The 20,930-nt window shown below is 41.0% G+C and overlaps 2 protein-coding genes across 2 annotated transcripts; one reads left to right on the top strand and one right to left on the bottom strand.

Moving 5' to 3' along the window:
* The first annotated feature begins 7,826 nt into the window (after positions 1–7,826).
* trmt10a (tRNA methyltransferase 10A) lies at positions 7,827–12,153 on the top strand. Its single transcript, XM_030075560.1, has 7 exons — positions 7,827–8,253; positions 8,868–9,033; positions 9,124–9,195; positions 9,284–9,358; positions 10,706–10,855; positions 10,994–11,099; positions 11,630–12,153. The coding sequence occupies exons 1-7, from the start codon at positions 8,087–8,089 to the stop codon at positions 11,863–11,865; spliced, it is 972 nt and encodes a 323-aa protein (XP_029931420.1). The 5' UTR covers positions 7,827–8,086; the 3' UTR covers positions 11,866–12,153.
* A 654-nt stretch (positions 12,154–12,807) lies between these two features.
* Positions 12,808–18,885, bottom strand: LOC115376269 (semaphorin-4E-like). The gene is made up of 13 exons (XM_030075760.1): positions 18,790–18,885; positions 17,232–17,294; positions 17,026–17,121; positions 16,804–16,903; positions 16,411–16,521; positions 16,126–16,274; positions 15,617–15,792; positions 15,300–15,450; positions 14,854–15,076; positions 14,478–14,596; positions 13,764–13,930; positions 13,608–13,657; positions 12,808–13,421 (listed from the first exon to the last, which is right to left on the bottom strand). Exons 1-13 carry the CDS (start codon positions 18,883–18,885, stop codon positions 12,808–12,810), a joined length of 2,115 nt encoding a protein of 704 aa, XP_029931620.1.
* Positions 18,886–20,930: the final 2,045 nt, after the last annotated feature.

Below are 20,930 nucleotides of genomic sequence, written 5' to 3'. Positions count from 1 at the left end.
TTGAGTCCTGTTTGATGCTGAAAATATCAGTGAATATTTTTTACAAGATGTGTACAGAGTGTATATTTCTAGCTTTATTTTGTATCACCGTTTTCTGTAATACAGTTAAAATACTGCATCAAGGGGTCTGACATAAACGTAGATATGCAAGAGAATTGCTTGCTCCCTGATTTTTTAAAAAGAAATTAGATTTGACTCCAATAATACTTAGTTATTTTTTTTTACAGTCACAATTGTTACACCACAATATGTCATACAGTAATAGCATTTATAATGACTGTAGTTAACCAAATACATTGTTCTCACCATCTTTTGTGTGTCAAATTGTATGCAGTGTCACTGTTGCTTAGAAATGAGGGCCATGTTTTTAAATGCCTGAAAAAGTCAAAATTATTTATGTAGTCATAGCCTGAAACAGATGCAATATGCATATTACATCACGACTACTCATAATGTAATATGGTGCTGCTGCTGTACAGTGGTAGTGATCTTAGAAGTACCTTATCATGCACTTGTCCAGCAATTATATCTGAATGAATACATTTTGAATATCTGAATAAATAGGTTGTAGCAGAAAATTTGTATTTCTCAGATACTGGATAATCGTTAGATCATTGCAAATTCAAGTTTTTGTTCCGGAGACTTTTCTTGGAAGCAGGCTGGCTGACTGACATCAAGACTGCTGCAGTATATGCAACCAGCTAACTTAGGTAGCAAAAATAATAACTGTTCTGCATTTTTCAAAACAATGGTAGAAGAAAAAAAACAATGGAAAAAGAAAAAGGAAAAGCTCTTAAAGTCCCCCTGAAATGGACACTTACTTTCTTGATTTGATGTATTTCCTGTTGAAACAGGAGGTTTGGGTGGGGCATGGTGCAGGGAAGGATCATTGACAAGTTCAAACCAACAGGATCTCAGTTTGGGAGAAAAATACACTTTTATTTTGAAGGGACAGGTGGATGAGAGAGGATGTTTAAAGATTTGTGAAGATTTTATTGGCTAAAATTCCGATTTACAGCCGCTAGAGCAGGATGATTTCACTGTTTAAGATGCTCTGGAAGAAGAAGTCATGTGAGGTCATTTCATGGGGACTTTAATATCCGATGTGATTTAAAAGAGGACATGGACTTAGCCTGAGATGCTCAGACAGAGTCCCACAGCTGAGGGGCCTGGCCTGTGTGGTGAGAGAGCGAGGCTGTTTAACGATAGCTCTCTCCTCTCTTACCTTTTGCCTTTCTCTCCGGGCTGCAGTTCAACCCCCCACTGAGCTTTACCTCAACCAGTAAGATGATCCCAGCCTCCAGAGCAGCTCTGCCTCCCAGAAAAGTGTCTACAACTAAAATTTCAACCTGCCAGATCATTCCTTGTGCCTTCTCACTGGCAGACAGAGGACATTTCAGTTTTCCAAGCAGTTCAGATCCGGTTAGGATAACAGCAGGATGCTGTCCAGCAGGCAATAAAAGGGGGACTTCTAAGATAACTCTGTCTGCAGCAGCTGAGCCCCGTGATCCGAGAACTACTTCAGCCGTTTGCACCCCGCCTTTAGCTGTCATATGTTTGACTTGTATTTCTAGGTTTGTAACTGTTTCTACATAAGATTGTTTCACATCTCAACACTGATTTATTATTTTGTATCCACAGACTGAGGAACTGCTGGCCAGTTCGCCTCTCTGTGCTTTTTGAAGCTTGTATTGGGGTTATGTTACTTTACAGTCATGTATCTAGAAAACTGTAGAACCTGATAAACAACGTTACCTGACTGTTTTCACTTCACAAAGGTTGCTGCATAAATTATGAGAGAATACAACATTTTCCAAAAACTCATTGTTAGAAGTTACTTCAAGTCTTATTAAGAAATGTATGTAAAGAAATGTAATATATTAAAATGATGGAGCAGTATAGAGTGTGTTAAAGCAAAGTTGAACTTTGGTCCAGTGGTGCTGGGTTGTATAATAATCTGGGTGTGATATGAGTCCACATGGTGGGGAAATCTCCTCATTAGCTGCTCTGTGCTCCTCTGGGCTGCTAATCCACAACACCAGATTTCTATCTCTCCTTTCACTTCCATAGTGCAGTAAAGCAGCTCCTAAAATAACACTGCTACAGCATATGAGCACCAACAAAGTGGATTATGCCAGTATAGAAAACAACAAGTCCTGGTACCCTTTTTTTTTCATGTAATTCTATTTATTTGGGAAAGTACCATCAGGTTGTTTCCTCCCGGTGCAAGGCTATTATGTATGTTTCCTACAAATGCAACCTGCCGGATCTACTTTCCAGTTCTAATATGAAAATAACAAGGATAGAGACGTTCAGTCCTCAAAAATGGGTACTGGGACTTTTATTAACATAATCCACTAAAAGAGTTGTTTTCCTGTATTGTGGATTAGCAGCTCAGGAGAGCACAGAGCAACTAATGAGGAGATTTCCCCACCATGAGGACTCATATCACACCCAGGCAACTATAAAACCCAACACCAAAGTTCAGTTTTGCTTCAGAGGAGTGATAGCAGTGGAGTAGCTTAGGATGGTAGATGAAGCCTGTATAAACTTATTATTAGATTATAAAAAACTGTGCCTCTGTTGTAGTTTGGATAAGCAAGGCCAGTTGTCTGCCTTTGCAGCTGCTGAAATAATATAAAGTAATGTAATGTAATAATAAAGGCCAAAGTGTAGTCAATTTTGTTTTGAATTTTAGATGATAATATCTCAGCTATCAAAATACGTCTCCCTCACAAGAAAATATCAGCCATAATTCTCTGCCGACAGCTTGTTTTCCTTCTCTGTTACTCCCAGACCCACTGGCCTTTCTATTGTTTAAATGTGCAGTCTTCTATATTAGCTGTGATCTGTAAACTGCCTATGTTTTTTTTTTTATTGCTGCACTTTGAAATCATATCACAGTTTTTTTTTTTTTTTTTTTTTTTTGAATGTGTAATTTGTGCATGGAAAACAGCTGTTACCATTGTGAAATAGAGGATCTGCCAAAAACGTGTGTCCTGCTAATCTATATGAGCTCCATGCAGGGTTGATGTGCTTGTGTATCACTGGAAATACTGCAGGTGTTCCATTGGATGTGTAGCTGAGTTCTTTGCTCAAGGTCACTCCTACTGCATATAAAGCTACTGCTCTGTGACTCTGTGAACCGCCTGGACAGACAGTAAAGACTGTGAAGGTAAGAGAAAGTTGATTTGACAAGGAGAGAGAGAGCGAGTGAGGTCATTTCAGGCTGCTGAAATAAAGGGACCTTTATTTGGAGACAAACGGTAGACGTACCATAGAGGATCGTGGCTTTAGATGGATAAGAGAGAAATGAAAAAAACAGAAGCTGTCCAAAATAATGTTTTCAGTGTTTTTTGTCCAATGTGAAAATAATAAGTATTGTTTTTCAGTTGAAAATGTTTTGCAGATGTACAGCGTTGATATGAAACCGGTGAAATGTCATTGGTTTTGCGAGGAATGGTGACGTCAGGTCCCACAGGGAAATGTTTTTGTGCATAATGAAAACTGAATAAAAAGGAAACCCTTTTACAAAACCGTCTCTGTCATGTTTTTTTAGAGGTGTTGAGGGTGATGATGACTGATCACAGCCGGCTTTGGCAGGGAAATCTGTGGGAAACATGGAGTTCAGGGTGTTAGTAACCCTCCATGTCCTCTGTACAAACCATCAAATGAATAAAATAAATCCAGTATACCAGTTACTTTTGATATGTTAAATGTGTAGACTTGAGGTCAGCTGCTAATGAACTGTGTACAGTGTGAAACAGCCTGGACTGTCACTGGAGAGGCATCATATGTTGATGCATTTGTCACTTTACAGTTATTATAAGCTATCAGCTGTTTCCTTAGCGCCTCCATCACACTGTGACATTAAAATCAATCACTGTTTTACACATTCCTCTAAACACGCTCTAACTTGTCAGTGGTGTGTTGTTTATAACACATTTTCTCTGCTTTTATTTGCTATAGGTGGTTATTCTTTGCTGCATTCTGTTACTATTTGTCAGGGATATTTTAGGTATATCTTTAGCAATTACATATAGATAAAAAGCACTCCAATCACATCATATTGATGGTGTTTTTAAAACATAAAATTAGATGAGAATGATTGTTCCATCCCTGGACACTGTTCCAAGACAATATGGTCCCATCCTGGGTGATTGACCTTCCTCTGAACTCAGTTAATGTAAAACATACAAATGGGGTACAAGAAGACAGATAGGCCACCTGTTTGTCGTTATGATTATGTATGAACATCATGGTACCTGAGAGAAACATGGGACTGTTGGGATGAGTGATCCTGGTTGGAGTGGAATCGGCTCTGAATGAATTGCAGAAATAGGAATCAACTGAGCTAGTGGTTGATTTATAAATTCCTTCTATCTTTCCTATTAAATCACATGGTTTTCTTGGCTATGGTTAGAGCCACTAGAAATAATGTTCTGAGCTGCTGTGGTAGTCCAACACGACTAAAGGCTCACTGACACTCCCTTTATGTATGATAAATGTGTCCGTTTTAAATGATGTCACTACCCACCTGCTTCTGTGCGTCCTTTCTGTTGGCCTGGATGTTGAACAATAAGTCCACTAGAGGGCAGTGCAGAGTCAAAAGTTTCTGACAACAACAAACGGTGGAGGAGGTCATAATAATGGACCTGGTACAAAGAAGCAAAAGCAGAGGCGGTTTTGTAGACAGTGGTGATCTGTGAGGTTATCAAACACATCACCACAGGAGGATGTAATATTATCAGTTTTAATAAAAATTTCTTGCTGTCTTGCTCATAGACTGGCCTCTCTTGAACAACTAACCCCATGAAGGCTCTGTCAACATCCAAATCTGACAATAAATGAGCCTTGAGGATATTAATTGACTTTGCATTGGCATTGTTTCCATGGTGCCGGCACGGAAAGCATGGTTAAGAAAGTTGAGGTGATTTCATGTACTTCAGCCCATAGACCTTTTTCAACAGCAGCCATTTTGACATAAAATAGCAGGGTAAACACGGGTGTTAACACAGGACCCTGGCCCTGTTAGATCCTTAATTAATTTCATTAGTAATTCCTCTGTTTCTCCTGAGATTTCAAGGTAAAATGGCTGCTGCGAAAAAGGTCCAGCAGCCAGTGTTATTGTTGATATGGAACTAGCAGCGCCCCCTACATGGTGTATATTAGCTAATGTACTAATCAGATATGTTTTCATCCACCACATAGTCCACTCTGGTTAACTAGCTATGAAGCAGATTTGATTTGAACCAGTGGTCAAGGGATTGATTTTGAGTGGACCAGAGGCATGAGGGTCCACTTTGTCCAAAAATAAGAAAATAAATGAATTACTGACTTACTAAGCCCACATATGCAGAACAATACTTCTGTGTTGAGCCACTGTTTCAAGTCATTTTTTTTTGAAAAATGAGAAAAGTGAAAAATACTTAAAGAAAATGAAATCCCCATGAAATGACCTCACGTGACTTCTACATCCTGTAAAACAGAGCATCTTAAATAGTGACATCATGCTGCACTAGTGGCTGTACATTAAAATTTCATTCAATAAAACCTTCCCAAATCTTTAAACACTCCCTCTCTCACCCACCTACCCCTTCAAAATAAAAGTTTCTCTCCCAAACTGAGATCCCGTTGGTTTGCACTTGTCAATGATCCTTCCTTGCACCATGCCCCGCCCAAACTTCCCGTTTCAGCAGGAAATACATCAAATCAAAAAAGTAAGAGTCCTGATGTGGTCTTTAAAAAAATCTTTTAACATTGCTACTTTAGCTTATGAAATTGGCAACAGAAATGTGAAAGGTAATCACTTGAAAGTTTTGTCAATGATGACATGACATATACAGTTAAGACCTCAGCTGCCAGTAAGTGTGTTATATTGCCTGGAGGCCCCGTGCTGAAGTCCTGACTGTTACCTCTCAGTGCCATCGCCTCTCTCGTGGTGCTTCATCCTGGTGCTGACAGTTTACTGGAGGGTTTGTGCGACTGAAAGGTGGCTTAGCACTGCGCAGGCTGGAATGTGGGCTGAATGAGCAGGCGGCATTAAAGGCTTCTTCACTGGCGCTGGGCCCACGTTGAAACTGGATAAGGAGGGGATGGAGGTGGATGGGATGCATGCTCATGTCTTCATAACTATAGCTGTGTACACACAAAGGAGCTGCCAAATCCATAATACCCTCTAATCCCAGTTGGTCTGCTGCACATTCCATTAAGTCCATACCAACACACACACACACACACACACACACACACACCACCCACTTCACTTCCCCCTCACTCATCATCCAGTTTCCCTTCGCCTTGATTTTTTCCCCCTCAGTTGAAGATGTCAGTGCTGATATTCTGCCTGTATTGTTTTATTTCTCCATTTATATATATTCTAATGAATAATAAATAAACTTCTAATGAGAAAAGTTGTTTGTCTTTTGAATGTATTCAAATTCTTTTATACAAATGTCAATAAAGGTCCCAAGAGTCATGTGGTGAGTGTCTGTTTGGTTAAATGAAGTCTCGAGTCCATATTCACTCATGTAAAATAAAGAGATGAGCAGTCCTCTGTAGTCAGTGTTTCATGTTTTGTCTTTGTCTCTATCTGTATTATTCACACTGTAAACTCAAAGCTTAAAGTTTCTTAAGTGAAGCATGAATTATGATTGTCATGTTTGGATTTTGAAAGCACAACCAAGTATCGACTTGCCGAGTAAGATTTACATTTCACTGTGGGTCATGTGCATCCTGCAGGTACTGCTGCAAGTAATGCTTACATTTCTGACAGCACATCAATGTAGCATCTGTCTAGTGGCTTTTTCCCCAAAATTTTATTATTAGTTATTATTACTATTTTTACATAAACATAAACAAAGGCATGGGTGAAATAAGTGGGAAAAAAATAGGATTTTTTTGTTGTTGTTGTTGTTGAAAATGTACATCTATGTGGTAATTTTGAAAAAATAACAGTATAACATTTCAAATCTCTGATTACAACCCATAAAACCAAACAAGACATTTGTGCAGCAAAAAGACAATTCTGATTGATGATTGATGATAAATGGAGATGTTTCCTGCCAAAACCTTTCTGAGTGCGAGCAGCACCAAAAATATGAAGTACAGCTTCAGGATCTGAATTACAAAAAGAACAATTCACACCAATATCTGATTTGTACTTTCTTATATCGTGCTTGATGGGGAAAAAAAAAAATCAAGATACATATGAAGCAATAATGATGTGATAACAATATCACAGAAAGGACAGAGGCACACTGATGGTGACACTGATATTTTAAAAATATGGTCTTTTTCTTCTTCTTACTTTCTCAAGTGAAACAAGGTTGGCTGGTAGAATTTGAGAGAGTAAGAGGACATGACTTGTACAGTAGGTGGCGCTATGCACCTCAAGTTGTTTGCAATACGAAGAAGAAGAAGAAGAAGAAGAAGAAGAAGAAGAAGAAGAAGAAGCTGCATCCTGAGTGCTTGTTCTTTCTTCCCCTTTATTTGATTAAATTCAGGTCAAGTACATGAAGTGTGCATGTTACATCCACTTTTCATTAGAAAAGTTTATTTAAGTATACCTGATTATAAACATAATATAAAAATAAATTACAATGACCGACAAATACCAACATTTTAGGGAAAGTAAATAAATAAAGAAACAACAACAGCAGCAACAAAAGTGCTGTTCAAGTGGTGATTTCAACATTCCCGATGTACTTTTTTTTTTTTTTAATGCAAATCTTTATTGACATCAAGAGAAATAAATATAAATTTATTTATTTATTTATTTATTTATTTATTATTTCACATTCCCGATGTACTTGAAGGCAGCGGCGCGGTTTGATGGCGTCATTCTTGCGCGGCCACAACATCATCCATGTGGGATTCTCTTGCTAGCTGCAGTTTGTTTGAGTTTGTCTACACGAGCAGGCGTGTGCACCTCAGGACGATGGACGCGTCTGCGCTTCTATGACGGAGTGATGGACTTGAGTTTGACTTTGCATGAAAAAGCTATCCGCGGTGCGTCTGTGTCCTCGACAAGCTAGCGTCTGGAGCTCGTCGAGCAGCGGAGAGTGGCTGCTCCTGCTCCTCACAGATGGCTGACGGCAGCGGAGCGGCTGTGGCGGCGCCTCAGCGGGACGCCAGGCCAGAGAGTGCGCCCAGCGACGGAGAGGCGGCGGCGGAGGAGCAGACTCTCTCCAAAAGGCAAAGAAAGAAGCTGCTCAAGCACCAGAAATGGGAGGAGGAGAGGGAGCTTCGAAAGTAAGGCAGGGAGGAGGGAATGCCACAGCCAAGGCCATTCAAAAGGCTCGCAAATGTTACATTTCCTGCTTATTGGTAAACATACACAGCTGGTGGAACATGTAAAGACCTATGAATCACTAGGATCTTTTTAGAAGGGCTGGGACAATATGCTTATCTCCAATATGATGATAGATAGATAGATAGATAGATACTTTATTCATCCCGCAGGAAATTCACATTTTTTTAGCAGTATCCACAGATTACAGATTAAGTAAAATAAAAAAATAGAAGTAAAGAATAAGATCTGAGTACAACAGAATAACCTAAGTACAACCCAGTGTGCAAAAAGCAATGTGCAACAAAAAAAAAAAAAAAAAACGTGTGCATGGGTGTATAAAATGTGCATAGAGGTAGGTCAATGTGCAAATTTAGAAGAAAGAAGAATGTTGTATTGATACAGTATTGTCACACAAAACATCACAGCACTATGCCGTATTGATTTTTCTTCCCCCCCTCATAAGTTAACTAGTATGATATGAAAGATGCAGATTGTCCAGCAGAGACGATGTCAGTGTGTGGTGTGTGCTGTGGTCGTCCACCTGGCTCCAGCTGGCTCGTGCTTTGTGCTGCAGGCAGCGCAGGAAGGAGAGGAAGCAGCAGCGGCGGCTGGAGAGGCAGAGCCAGGCCGAGCAGGGAGCCGAGCCCTGCAGCGCCCGCAAGCGGCTGCGCAGGGAGGCCACGCCCAGCCCGCTCCGCCTGGTGGTGGACTGCAGCTTCGACCAGCTCATGACGCTCAAGGTGAGCGGCTCGCCCTCGCTCTGTGGGGAGCACAACTGAACCGTAGCCTTTTAAAGGGTTATGACACTCATTTCGCTCTCTCGTCTTCAGGATGTGCGGAAGCTTCACAAGCAGATCCAGCGGTGCTACGCGGAGAACAGGCGAGCCTTGCATCCAGTGCAGGTTGGTGGCCGCTCGCGGGGCAGGGAGTGGTGAGCTCAGCTGAGGTGATCCTGTCTTAACACCTGGTCGCTCCTCTCCTGTTCCCCAGTTTTACCTGACGAGCCTCGGCGGCCAGCTGAAACAGAACATGGACGAAAATGACAAAGGATGGGTAAACTGGAAGGTAAACGGCAGCATTTGCACCATTAATCACACGCAGGCGTATGTCACATACGAATGAGATGGACCTGTTTTGTTCTGATACCACGCCACCATACATCCAGGCCACTTCCCACTGTGGCCTTTGGATGATTTTTGACACATTAAAACACTGAAAAAAAAAAAAAAGTGTTGAATGTGGCCCAGTGCACAGAGCAGAAGGGATGAGTAGAAATCTAGGTACATCAGTGGCCTGACTCACATAGATTATACACTTACTTCATATTTTTTTCAGATGGCTTCAAAAGGTCCTCACTAATATGTAGTCTTGCACCGTGCACCTGTAATACTTCAGCTTGAACGTCACAACCTCTACAACCACACTTCCACCACCAGAAAATCATTCTTGTTAAAGTCAATTTATACTTCTGTATCAAAATGCCTGTGCTTGGTCCCCTACATCACTCTGCTTCCTCTGTGATTTGCGAGTGGATTTACACAGACCTTCTGTTGCCAAGTCGGATCCAAATTTATTCCCACAGCAAGATGTCAGTAAATTGATGGAAGAGAAACATCAGTGTTTATCTGTGTTTCATCAGTGCAGAATGGCTAAAATGTCAACTCTGCTGTCCAGGGGGTCAGATTTCAGTGTGAACTAACTGCTAAAACTGAAACAATATTGTGTTCTTACAAAACTAAACTAAACTAAAATAAAAATCAATCAAATCAATTATAATTTCCATATTCACTGAAAAAGCTATTAAAACAACAATGATATGATTTTTTTCGGGTGCGTACCAGACAAACATGGTTTATTACATCTGGAAATTACAGTTTGTAGGTGAGGGCATCTCTGTAGCACGGTAATACTTTATTTACAACAGTGTTTTGTCACAGTTTATCAAAAAAAAAAAAAAATGCAATTCCTGTGATTTGGGTATTGCACTATTGTGATTTCAGGAATATTTGAATTAATAGTCCCCTGATGACAACTCAGCTTGACATGCATGGTACCAGTGGATTCCTTAGGACCTAAGGAATCCACTGGACTGACTGATTTTAGGTAGCTAGATGACCTAAGGCTTAGGTCATCTAGCTACCTAAAATCAGTCCAGTATTAATAATAATAAAAATAATAATAATAAAAGATTTTCAAAATTTAAGTGAGTTGATTTTTTTTTTTCTCCACCCCTACTTTAAATGAAGCTTTAGGGTTGGGAGTCTGACACAGCATTCAGATCTGAGAAATTGCTCTGGTTTAGGGCTCCTTTATGCACGTGAAGCCCCCCCCCCCCCCCCCCCCCCCCATGTTTGATATCCTTACAGCTTTTTTGTGTGTGTTTGTGTTTTTGCGTCCTGCTCTCCTGTGTAGGACATCACCATTAAATCAGAGCACTACCACGAAGTCCTGGCCAAAAACGAACTGGTGTACCTGACATCAGACTCTCCCAACGTGCTGACGGAGCTGGACCAAGGCAAGGCCTACGTGATAGGGGGCCTGGTGGACCACAACCACCACAAGGTGTGTCTGGCCTCTGAGCTGCAGAAACATCACTTTATTCTGCTCCTCAGGAAAATCGTCATTCATTTCCCGTCTCATAATGCCTCCCCCTACTCATGATTTGAGCGAGTCAGTGTTCTGTGTTGCTTTGCGTTGCAGGGTCTCACCTTTGAGAGGGCGAAGGAGCTGGGGATCGATCACGCCCAGCTTCCCCTGAGCAGCTTTGTCAAGATGAACAGTCGGAAGGTCCTGGCAGTTAACCACGGTGAGGACTAGTTTTGCACTGACAGATTTTGCACTAATAGATTAAATACATAATTATGGATTTCAGTGGAGAGTTGTAATGACCTATAGTGGTCTATATCAGTGGTTCAAAACTGCTCTAACCTCAAGCTTCACGTTCATCCTTAGTCATCAAGTCACGAAAGTTCACAAAATGCAAAATGACATGTGCTATAATCCACAATGCTTCCACTGTATGTTATGTACAGTTTGATCAAAGACTTTTGAGCCTCTTAAAATGGGATGACAATGTCTAAGACTGGCTGTAATTCCTAAATGATTAATGGCATAGCCCTTAAATTAAAGATGAAAGTCTGCACTTCCATCACGTCTTGATTCCTCCATTTCAAATCCACTGTGGTGGTGTACAAGGGCAGAATTGTGAATATTGTGTCACTGTCCAAATACTTGTGGACTTACTTGTATGTAATGCCAGTTTAAAGTGGTGAAAGTTGTATGTCACGAGTCTAATAGCCATAGTTGATTTAGGCTTGTATCTGTTCTCCGGTGCAGTTTTCGAGATCATCCTGGCCTATCTGGAGAAGGGCAGCTGGCAGGAAGCCTTCTTCACCGTCCTGCCTCAGAGGAAAGGAGCAGTGGCTGTCGATCAGGACGGAAAGGCCGTGCAGGAAAAAGAGGACGGCGATTCAGATAGTGACTCTGATGCCACCACACCAGACCAAAAGAAGGAGGGGGAAGATCCGAACTCAGCTCAAACACAGAACTCCAAAGAAAAATCGGACGCGTGATGTTGTGGGAATCAAAGTTCTGGAAAACGTTAGAGTTAATGAACTGCCTGTGAAGACTGACACTCTGTTCGAGATGGTGATCATTTTTGTTGACAAAGCATCTGATTTCTTCTCATGTAAAAATGCTTTTTTTTTTTATAAAGGTATTTATTGCCTATCACAAATTTTACTTTTTACCTCCTTTTATGGCTGATAATTTGGTTGCTTATGTGATAAGAAAAATTTCCGTTTTGCTGTGATCTTTGACAGGCAGGACATACAGTTCTTTTCAATAAAATGTAAAACCCAGTTCTCTGTACTGTGGCAGTGTTCAGTATTTCATAAATCACCACGTAACCTATCACCCGCCTTCCAGAGGACATGTTGATTTGATGGCTCGTCATCCAGTTCCGAGTCCACAGCTCCAGCAGCCACACATTTCTGTAACTCAAAGTAATTCAAGCAGGTTTCAAACTGCTGTGCAGGAGAATTAGAAAAACACATCTCTAGCAAACTGGGCCCAGAAACACAAGGCACATCGCCAGTAATTGTTGGGGAATAATGTTAGGGTTGATTTTTTTTTTTTTTTTTTTTCATCATACAATGTCAGAGCAGACCCTTGGAGAGAGTATCTTCTCTGTCTTAAGATATTGCATAATCTCCTTGATCCAGTTAGAATACGAATAAGAGGGAGAGGGTTTTTTTTTTCCTGAAAGGTGTAAGTCACCTGGCCAACAATATGCAAAAACCCAATATGTCTCACTATTAATTACTAAGATGCATTTTGGGGGACAGGGGCTCCAGCCAAAAAAGGAGGCACACACCCATCCTGCAAACACTTATATTTCCACCCCAGTGTTCCCACACTGTCATTCTTAAACAGACACTATGTTCATATTGTGCTGTGTTTAAACTTCACTGAAACACTTTATTCTTGGTTTATTTCAGCCAGAGAATCTAGTCTCAATGGTCACCGCATCCCTGGTGCTCCAACTCTTCCTCTGGGATCTCATTGACCTCATAGTTGTCATGGTTATTGTTGTATCCCTGGTGGTCCACCACGTCCTCTGGGATCAGAATCACCACGTAGTTGTCACGGTGATCGTAGTCATTGTGGTGATCATTCTCTAGTGCGTCCCGGTGGTCTTCATCAGTTGTGGCAACACATCTGATGATCGCACAGCTGCTGCTGCAGCTGCAGTTGGGAATAGTTTCAGCAACAACAATAGTGATGTACAGGGCTATGTTTACCAGGTTGGCCACAAATGAAAATACAATCGCTGCCGTTTGAAGGGGGTCAGCACTGTTCGTGTCCTGTACCAGAAGAAGATACTGGACCACGGTTTGGTAATGTTTGTTCCCTTTGACTGTCTCCACTGTCTCGCAGTTGTAAAGGCCGGCATCAGACTTGGTGGCCCGGGTGATCAGAAGATCATTATTGATCACCATGTGTCGGTCGCTGGGGAGGACAACGGTGTCAGGGAATTTCCAGCTGACCGGCAAGTTGACCTCTGGAGAGCAGGGGATGAGCTCGGACGTCCCAATGTCAAGGTGGATGACGACTGGTTTTGTTTTTACTGGGATTGAGAACACATACACATTGATAATCAGTCAGTTTCTGGGTCATATCAAACCCATCTAACCTACTACCACAATAACAAAACAAATGCCCCACCAAAATGAACTGATATTGTATTTCAGTGTCTGTTCAGATAAAAGCATATCTGCATGTAAGCATATTCAGATGCATTAGTACAAGTTACCTTCAGAGGGTGGGCACATGGAGACATCTCCATCATTAAGGCTTTGAATCCTGCAGCAATGAAAACGATCTCTTAAGTAGAATGCAACATCAGTGAGGGACTGAATCTGACAACCAGATCAACACATTTTTGTAAGAACGGTGAGTTAGTGCTTACATAGACCGAGATGAGGCACCAGCAGCAGGTGCACACTGGAGGGTGACCTGGTCCCAGCCGCAGTATGGATCTCGGGCCAGGACACAGTCATAGCAGGAAGTATAGCTGCTGCACTCACTGGTGTCAATCTGCACCACAACGTCACGTGACCCAGTGTAGAGCTGGCCCTATGGAGACAGCAACATGACACAGGTTTAGTTTGCCAAACGGACACATAGAGAGACAGTTTTTTTTTTTTTTTTTTTAACTGAAGCAACTTTCTTACATTGGATTTATTGGGAAATGGATGCATGGAAAAAGATGCTGTGCCTTTTTTATTGTGAAAAATAGCTTTTTTCCATGAATAGCAATGGATTACGCTTCTGTGAAATAGTGGCATATAAGTACTGTCCAGTGCGCCCTCTAAACTAGTGGCTGTCCAGAGTTTACAGGTTTTCATTTCAAATAACCACTGCAGCTGCAGATTGTATACTATCTGGCTGAAATCAGTTGGAACAAGAGAAAAAGGAACTAATTAGTGAAAATGAGCAGCTGCAGTGTTTGCTTGAAGTGAAAACCTGTACACTGTTGGTTTAAAGAGAACATGAGTAATATATACTATAGAAAGTTATTACAGCTAGTCCTGACAGAAGTAAAACATTATGATGGTTGGCTTGAATCCTCTGAATCAATCACTGCAGTGTGTGTGTGTGTGTGTGTTGTGAACATCCTTACAGTGGTGGAGGAGAGCTGTAGGAAACTGACAGGCTGTGGAGTTTGAAACAGCTGCAGCTCCTCGATGATGTGGCTGCCCTCTCCACTGAACCACACTGCCTTCTGCAGCCAGCCAGAGTCTGAGGGAGAGAAGGACCAATGAAAGCAGGAGCATGTATTCAAAGATTACAGCTCTATTAAGAGAATGTCATGCGTACAAAGGAAATCTGATCCTTCCACTCTTTATTTTAGGAATTTGAAGCTGCACTTCCTTTAAATCACCCAATATAAAAACAACAGTGAGCATCTTTAATAGAATGGTGACTAGGACATCTTATTCATATCAATGTGTTTTGTGTTTTACATGAGTGTATAGCTACATATGCTAGTTGTGTACCTGTGCCGATAAACATCACATGATGCTGTGCTCCATCCAGTGATGGGACACGTTCCACGATGATCTTAGAAAAGTGTGTTCCTGCCTGGACGAGCAGAGGCTTGCCACTGACTGGGCGGACGGCACTCTCCATTAGGGGATGCTCCTTGACAAACAGCAGCGATTGGTCGGGGAGATCAAGAGAGGACGTCACTCCTGTGGCCCGGATTTTGTTGTTGATGCACTAGAAGAATGTGACACAAACAGATGAAATGAAAATATGAAACTACAACAGCAGACAGAAGAACACAAATAAAAACACAATGCCAGTGAGTGTCCAACACCAGCCTGCTGTCCTGCTGAAGTGTCCTTGGGCAATTCACTCATTGTAAAGCTGCTCCTAACGTTGTGTTCACTGACTGCACTAAATGATGAGATCTTTTCATCTCTCTGGTCTTCATACTTACTGATCCAGGACGGGGGACTGGCACCTCTCCAGTATAAATGTCCCATCTTCCAGAATGCAGCCGAGTTAAAAACCTACCCCTGAATGCCTCAGTGACATCTGATAACTTGTAGGCACAAACAGCAGATTGGCCCCAAGTACCTGATGTCTCCCTGTCATGGATTAAGAAAAAATGTTCCATAATATCTTAACTCTTGGTATATCTCTATATGTCTTTATATCTTTCCGCCTTATGCTAGAGCGCAAATCCACAAGCTCCACCGATACACATGCACATGTGCAAACTGATACACAAAACTTGTAAGAAAGACAACTCACGGTTCAGAAGTGAATGTGCCGTAAAAGATACTGTCTCTCCAGTTGTCCGGGTCCTCCAGGAGGAAGACATCCTGGACCAGGGAGGGCATGCCTGAATGGGCTAGAGGACAGTCCAGACGTGCCTTCAGGTAAGTTGTCCACTTCATTTGAAGGGTTCTTCGGCCACCCATGTCCCCCTAGAAATACACACATGCACACACACACACACACACAGGACAGTCAGCTACAGTCAGTTGGATGTACATTGACAGCTAAGCAGGTTTTATTCCACTAATATGAATCTAGTGTTTTTTGTACATGTTGAAAGACCACACCAGTGTTTCTGCATTTTAGTGTGAATATTAAGGGATTTTGATTGTATTTTGCAAAATCTTTAGTAACTATGCATGACTTGCAAAATGAGTTGACATGTAAAATGCGGGTAAATTTTAGTAAATGGGCCAAACATTCAAATTCACTGGAACGGTCCTTTAAGGCACTGTATGATATGACTTCAGCACCGTGACTACCTTGCACACACGGGCAATCCTTGATACTCGGATGTTTCCCGAGAGTTGCTCAGCAGCTTTTTCAGTAAAGAACAGAAACACATTGTCATCATCTCCGTCTTCACTGCCTTTGCTGGTTTCAATGAGCTTGATGGAAACAAAGCTGGGCTCTGAAACCATGAAAACACACAGCAGACAGAAAATATGAGATCACAGGCACTAAGGTTTCATGAGTTCTCAAATCAACCTTCACACACCAACTTCAGCACAGTTCCATGCTCACAGAAAAGGGGAAGGAGAGCTTACCATAGAACCAGGACTGAATCATTTCGTTTTTAAGGGGGTTCGGTCCATTTTTCTGGAACACAGGTTGTGTGCCCAGAAAGTTGGAAAAGGAGGCCGAATATAAAGTGTCATCTGCCAAGTAGAAATGAAAACAGTCAGGTGTCAGCAGTGCAGTCAAAATCAGAATTCAGGACCTATTCTCACCTGCCTCTCAAATTGTACAACTAGCATGAAGAAGCCTTCACGATCTCAAATCAGTCAGTGTTTTCATGATTGGAGAACATGAGAAGCCAATTGCTATTTGTTGTTTAGATTCAACCATGAAAAGGAGATGTCTGTAAGAGCTAAGACACAATCTAGCAGGTCCAGATCTCAGACTGGGCATTAGGACATGAAGAACACTGCGGTACTTACCAACCATGAGGGAGGTCTGCATTTGATGGGGGTCAAAGGGTACGCTCCCCCTCCCCCGCTGATGACTGCCTTCCAGGATCAGTGTTCCATTCTCAAAGGTCTGGTAGAGGAGACAGTCAGCGATGTTACACAGTCAGCGATGAGTTTATCAATCAGTCAATCAATCAATCATCTCATCATCATTTCATTCAGTTTTGACTGGCTGCAGTGTACAGTACTCACCATATGGTCACAAATGGGGTCAAAAGCGTTGGTCCCACACACAAGGAACTTTCCGTCCTGAGTTGTGTGTAGGGCCTTGATGTAATTTTCACAGTCCTGGAACAACGAATGCCACCAGTTAATGAGGAATGGAATTTTAGAAGCACTATTTTCTGAGAAACACCACACAAATTTTTTGTGATATTCAGCGGTTATCCAATTCTTACCTCAGCGTCCTTGCCCTTCATTGCACACTGGGCTTTATTCCTTGAACTAACAATCCATTCAATCTGAGAGAAAAGAGAATTAGAGATGATCAAGGAACCCACATTTCATTGAGGTATCTCACATCTGTAATTTAAAGGAATGAATTAAAAGGTTACTATATAAGGTTACTATATAACAGTGAATTAAAAGGTTACTATATATATAATAACCTTTTAATTCACTGTTTAAATGTCTCTTCTGGCATTTATTCCTTATATTCCTTATTAGCGCATATCAAATCAGATGTGTGATATGCATGTGTAAACAGAATAATTCAAAGAACTTGTAATTGACTTTTTTCTTGTCTTTGTGTGTGTAATCAACTTGTGAATTTTTATAGTGATATCTGAAAGTAAAATTTTGATCCCTTTCCCCTGTGTGTTAAAAACAGTGTTTTTTGGTAATATGTGGTCATAAATAGGTGATTTTCAAAACTTTCCACCAATGGGATTTCTTGGGACCTTTTTCCCCTCACTCAGGACATACTGAGGATACAAAATCAGTTGAGTTTGCTTCTCTTGCAATTTGTCCTAGGTTTTTTCATAAAATGACTGGACTAATACAGAACCACTGCTGAAACCCTGAAGAACCCGGTGTTCTCCGCGCTGAACCATAACCCTGTTTGCAATTGGTTACAACGTGCATTTAGAGTGATCAGATCACAAGTACACAGCACAAGTATGAACAACCACAAAATGTTGTGATACAGTAACTTAAACCAGTTCCTGGTCTTGGGCACATTTGACCATATATCATTTGCAGTGTAAACACGAATCCTGCCATTTAATTTCTATGTGCACCACAACAGGCCATAGTTAAGATTTACCTGCCTGTGGTGATTAATATCCCCTTGTATCCTCATATAGACAGTAAGCGCCTGTTGCTTGTGTTACGTAATGTTTGTATCTCATAAATTAATCATGCATTTATATGTGCCCAGCACAATGTGAAATCTTCCAAGTATAGCCACGACACTCATACTGTAATTGACTGGAGAAAATATTAAGTTAGCTATTGTGAGCTGCCTGTGTTTAAGCTGAAGTAGCACAGGTAATGCTGGTTTGAATAATTAAAACACTAAAACAAGGTAGAAACAGATATAGAAATAGACTTAAAACGAACAAATAAGAAATAGTAGACTAAATATAGGCTAATGTACAGTGTCATTCTGAGGGAAACACTGCACACACACTACTGTTATTGTTTTTTTCTTTTCATATCAGCTTTAGTATTGTTACCACAAATTACGCTGAAATATCGTGATATTATTTTAAAGTTATATTGGCCACCCTTAGTAGGCAGTAATGGAATCTGAACATAAGTGGCCAGCTGTCACTTTGGAGACACATGATAAACGTGATAAAGATGTGTTTAAACGTGTTTTTTTTTTTTGCCCTCTGAAAAACATTCACTTGACTTCTATTTGTTTTGCATTTTTTGGAGAACTTTTGGCAATGCACTCAGGTGATTCTACAACCTTGTTACCTACTTCTATTCAGTCCAAACAGAACAGCTCACCTCACTGGTCTTGTCTGAGATGTCGCTCAGGTTTAGAGAGAACATCTTCCCTCTGGCTCCAACAACCAGCTGACCCAAGTCTTCGCTGATCAACATCGAGCTCATGTTAGTGAAACTCGGCGCTTTAAATTGTTTGAGGCTCACATCTAAGCCAGATAATAATACAAACAGCAACAAGTCAGATGTCAAATTGAATCTCACAGTTATTTGTCATATCCTCACATTATTATTGCATTAATATTTTCCATTTGTCATTGTTTTATTGACTTACTGCATCAATAATATAGATTTTAACAGACAGGTGGACACTATGTTTTTCCTGTACGTTTTATACCGTTACATGCTGCAGTTCACATATCATTTTCAAACTTTTCATTCACATATTTCTGCTCAACATGTTGTGCTCAAATACTTAAATGATTTACTCTAATGTGTTTTTATATCCCGTAAGCCCATTTCTGCTGCAAAACCCCATGCTGACATGTCCGGTCTGCTGTTTCTATATTGTCCCCTCAAAATGTCTTTTGCATTGCTGCTGAGGAACAGGAGAACCTGTCTCACCTTGGTAAGAGACGCTCCTCCTTGGTTTGGGAGTCAAAGCAGTGTTTGGACTCAGGAGCAGCAGATACATGAGGACAGCAGGTCCCCTCATCTTGTCCTGAAGTGGAAACACACACATCCAGCTCTGTTCAGGCCATAGAAACTGAATTCAATCTCATTCAGTTTATGTGGCTCTGGCATTCAAATTTTCCCTAGCAGCTAACCGGAAGTTTTAGTATCCATGGTAACAAGGACAGGCGACGCTGAAAAGTAGAGCTCCTACGCTTTAAACAGATTAAGGTGGCTAATTTTAACACACCACATTAATGTCGCGAAAAGCGCTGAAAGTGGTGGTTGAAATAAAGCTCCGGGCGGTAAGATTTCTAATTTTTCTTCATTTTCTTCTTCTCTTATCGGGCTCCTCTTAGAACAACCGCAGTTTACGTTCCCGTTTTCTTATTATTACATGGGAGAAGGTCAAGGTCCAAAAACTCGTTTCCAAAAACTGTCATTTGAATTCGCATACTTAATGAAAAACCTACACGTGTCGTCGAAGAATACTTACAACGTTAGACCAATATAGCGAATAGTCATAAGCCGAATTTAACAGAAGACCATACAGTTCACAGAAGTCAACTTCTGCCAGGCCAATGCAACTGCGGCGTACTAAAACGACGTAAAATGTCATATTTTTGAATGGCCTTTGGTGTACGCTTAGACGCCATTTAGACCAGTCGCAGTGGAGACACTGTTATAATTATGCAGATGAGCCTAATTAAATATGAATAAATAGGCTAAATACGACATAAGCTTCAGTGTGTCTGACTCTGGGGGTCCTAATACATCTCCAGTGTCTCTTTTCAAATATCAAGCGTTATTAAAAGGCCTTAAAGATTTACTCTCTCTGTGTAAAGTTTTTTTCTTTTTCTAAAACCATAAATACCCTGGAGTCTGATCATTAAAATAGCATCATCTGATGCTATTTTGCTTTTTTCTTTCTGGCTTTATTTTTGCTATGAACTTTGTATTTGCATTTTGTTTTGCTCGTTTTAAGTGTATTTAATTGATGCCCTTTACATTTGGGTGAACTATCCCTTTAATTTCTCATTTGCATCGAAATCCCATATAATAGAGAATTTCAGAAAAGTCATGGTTTAATACAGATAGAATTCTACATGGTTCTTTGCTTTGGCATAACACCCCTTGGTGTTCTTATCATTGTAGTATGGTATTGATGAAGAAGATGATTAAGATGCTATAATTTCTAACTTTAGCAATCTTTATTGGCAGCTAGTAGGAACTGCAACAACACAGATGGAACCTGTCTCCCTCCCTCTAGACTGATCCGTGGTACAGGCACAGTAAACATTTTATGAACTGTCCACTGCTTTCAGGTCTCTTGTCCTGGAGTTCACCTGCCAGCCAAGGATGACATCTACCTCAGTGTGTGCCTCATGGGCCAGTACCGGAAATCTGAATGTCTTCCCGCCGTCTTCCCCCTGCTTTTCTATGAGAAGATGATCTTTGAAAAGGCAGGTCTTCACTTCCCTGCCAGGTATTCTCTGTGCAGGGGTCAGTGCACACACAGCTATAGGATGAGG

This window comes from Myripristis murdjan, chromosome 18 (assembly GCF_902150065.1).
Source record: "Myripristis murdjan chromosome 18, fMyrMur1.1, whole genome shotgun sequence".
In the NCBI taxonomy this organism is placed as follows: Eukaryota; Metazoa; Chordata; class Actinopteri; order Holocentriformes; family Holocentridae; genus Myripristis; species Myripristis murdjan.
The sequence above is the reverse complement of the archived record's forward strand: the minus strand, read 5'-3'. Positions and strand labels throughout refer to the sequence as shown.

What these genes read in the sequence shown, in the direction of transcription:
- trmt10a (XM_030075560.1), top strand. Translation starts at nt 8,087, where the DNA reads ATGGCTGACGGCAGCGGAGCGGCTGTGGCGGCGCCTCAGCGGGACGCC. An exon ending in GAGGAGAGGGAGCTTCGAAA is followed by an intron (nt 8,254 to 8,867) that starts GTAAGGCAGGGA and finishes TTTGTGCTGCAG; the next exon opens with GCAGCGCAGGAAGGAGAGGA. An exon ending in GGTCCTGGCAGTTAACCACG is followed by an intron (nt 11,100 to 11,629) that starts GTGAGGACTAGT and finishes TCTCCGGTGCAG; the next exon opens with TTTTCGAGATCATCCTGGCC.
- LOC115376269 (XM_030075760.1), bottom strand. Translation starts at nt 18,885, where the DNA reads ATGTTGATCAGCGAAGACTTGGGTCAGCTGGTTGTTGGAGCCAGAGGG. An exon ending in GGCACATTCACTTCTGAACC is followed by an intron (nt 15,451 to 15,616) that starts GTGAGTTGTCTT and finishes AATCCATGACAG; the next exon opens with GGAGACATCAGGTACTTGGG. An exon ending in GGTGCCTCATCTCGGTCTAT is followed by an intron (nt 13,658 to 13,763) that starts GTAAGCACTAAC and finishes TCATTGCTGCAG; the next exon opens with GATTCAAAGCCTTAATGATG.